Below are 2,700 nucleotides of genomic sequence, written 5' to 3'. Positions count from 1 at the left end.
AAATAAAAAGTTAACAAGATTTTAATGAATTTTAGAATGTTGTTTAAATAAATAAATTTAGTAATAACAAAACTAGCTTAATTTTACTATAATTTTGAAAAAAAACGTTATAATGATTTAGGTTTAAAAATGTGTATGTGTGTGTGTGTGTGTGTGTGTGTGTGTGTGAAAGGGAGGGAGGGAAGAAGAGATGAGTAGCGCGTGCGTACATTTAATTTGTTATAACCCATACAGCACACCTTGTGCTGTCCTTCTCTGAACGTTCCTCGGATAATGTGTGTTTTATGGGAAAAGCTTTGCAAGAGAGTATGAAATCGTATCAGATTTCAAAAATTAATATGAATGATAATTTGTAATGAATTAGTTTATTTAAAATTTGATCTCACCGTTGCAAAGTAATTAAATGATAATGCGGGAATAAGACAAGGTACTGTGACAATTATCGGTTTTTGACTTCTCATTAGAATAATTTGCAGACATTTCGTTATCTTAATTGATTGATCGTATTCGAATACATCGTACGCTGTTTCTGAGATATTATTGCACTATGAAAGATAATAAACATTTATTAAAATACTATTTATAAAATAATAAATTTTAATAGATAAATAATAACCTACCGTTGATATTAAGTTATCTCCTGGCCAGACAAGAATGAATATCTCCATTAAACATGTTACAGATAATCCAAAAAATTGCATTATTAGTACCATAGGTTGACGCTATATTTAAAAAATAATATACATGACATTTTTATAATAATCTATATTGACACAGTTTTCTTTGACTTTCTTTTTTTTACTTCATTATTCTATTGACTTTCTTTTTCTGACTTTTTAAATATAATGTTAATTATTATTATATTTGAGCATAAATATGTGAATTTTAGGAAAAAAATATGTATATGAGTTTTAGAATTTTTATAACATTACATGTACTTACGGTGGTCATCAAAAGAAACATAAGTATTTGCACAATAGTACTACATATTGTAGTTGAAACTACGAAAGGACGAATACAAATAGCAACTTCCTCAGCATACCTAAATGTATTAAGCGCTAAAATTTATATAACTTAAATTTTTCTTAAGTAGATTATTTCCGCATAAGGATTGTGATATTTACATGAGTAATTCTTGATGTTTTTTAATACATTGGAATAACGAATATAAATCTGTAGCTTTTTTCAGCTCTTCGCTCAATATCTCAAATCTTATCGATGCAAACCAGAGCAATAGAGCCATAAAAATATTTGTGCTTAGTTGTGCTGCCATCATTATACCGATCATAGATTGATGTATAAAGATTATTGTTTTTAGTGGTTGATAAGATACATTAAATGGATATTCGGCTAATATTGGAAACGGTCGATGCGTTATAGGAGGTACCAATGTGATTATTACAAACGTGACCAGATAAAAAGTAAACATAGATATACCATAGACTATAATACACTTGTCAATATATCGTTGAACAATAACTTCTTCATGTGCTTTCATTACATTGCAAAAATTTTCCAATTTGTCAGCAACATTCTGCAAATAAATGTATTATTGTTAATGGAGAATAGTATTGTAAAACGTGATTTTTTTTAGCTAACTTACATCTAAATTTTTTAAATAAATAAATATTACTTGCTCGTATGTGATGATAATTACGTTGATAAGAGACAAAATTTTGAATTATGTGCCAACAGGAGTTTATCATAACTAATTGTTGTGCTAGAATGGCAATATCATTAAGATAGAGTGAAATAGCATATATAGTTGGTGCCATTAGGCATATCGCCATAGTAATACACCAATAATGATATAATCTCATACAGAACATTTTAAATCTTGTCGCATTTTTTGGCAACGGCCAACACCAACTTGGGAACACACTTAACTTTACAATGGAGATTAGTTCCTTTAATATCATTCTCCTTCGCATGACTGCACTCTACTATACGCGTAATGCAAACTGACATGCAATAAGCGGAAGCTCTTTTATTGAAGCTCGTTATAATATATAATTTACTGACCGCTCGAAACAATTCGCAATATTATTTCAACGTACGGATATAGAAGAGAGGAATTAACGAATGTATTATATGTTTTCTTAATGTATCGGGATATATAATATCCCGCGTGTATTCATTTTGCACAGAGGGCTTGCGTTTATGAAATTATTATGCGAAGTATGCGATATAATCGAGGGACGAATGGTGTTGTGTGTTTAAATTCAATAAATAAAAGACTTCTCTGCAATGTCTGCAACAGAAGTTAGCAAAATATGCATGGGAAGTGAAAAATAAATTAAGATTTCACTATAATTTTGTGGAGATGTATCGTGTATGTGTATTCATATTTTACATATCGTAGAGAAACTACACATTATTTTAATTTGTCTATTATTACGTGCTTAACATGTGTTTAACTGTTACTACACGGTAGAGACTACAATAAGGTGTTGAATTATCAAAACACTTTCTCCACGTACGTTTTTCGTTGTACGCTACATAATAATTTTCTCGACGTATATCCTATCCGCAATAGGAAGTAAGCAGGAAGTAACATATGTTTCTCTATATAATGGTATACAACAGTTTAGGAATATCGACTTCACGATCACGCAACCTTTGCGTGTCGTCATTTCTACATTGTAGAAATAGGTGGAACGGTACGCAATAGGCTATAGATATAGTAAATTTATTATAGGG

At 29.9% G+C, this 2,700-nt stretch overlaps 1 protein-coding gene across 1 annotated transcript; it reads right to left on the bottom strand.

Annotated features, from left to right (window-relative positions):
- Positions 1-1,120: 1,120 nt before the first annotated feature.
- On the bottom strand, positions 1,121-1,534 carry LOC105460706 (the record flags this gene model as incomplete). Its single annotated transcript, XM_011707208.1, has 1 exon — positions 1,121-1,534. A coding segment is annotated over one exon (414 nt), but the record flags the coding sequence as incomplete, so codon positions are not given.
- Between the last annotated feature and the right edge of the window lie 1,166 nt (positions 1,535-2,700).

Source organism: Wasmannia auropunctata, unplaced genomic scaffold (genome assembly GCF_000956235.1).
Source record: "Wasmannia auropunctata unplaced genomic scaffold, wasmannia.A_1.0 LD317228.1, whole genome shotgun sequence".
In the NCBI taxonomy this organism is placed as follows: Eukaryota; Metazoa; Arthropoda; class Insecta; order Hymenoptera; family Formicidae; genus Wasmannia; species Wasmannia auropunctata.
The sequence above is the reverse complement of the archived record's forward strand: the minus strand, read 5'-3'. Positions and strand labels throughout refer to the sequence as shown.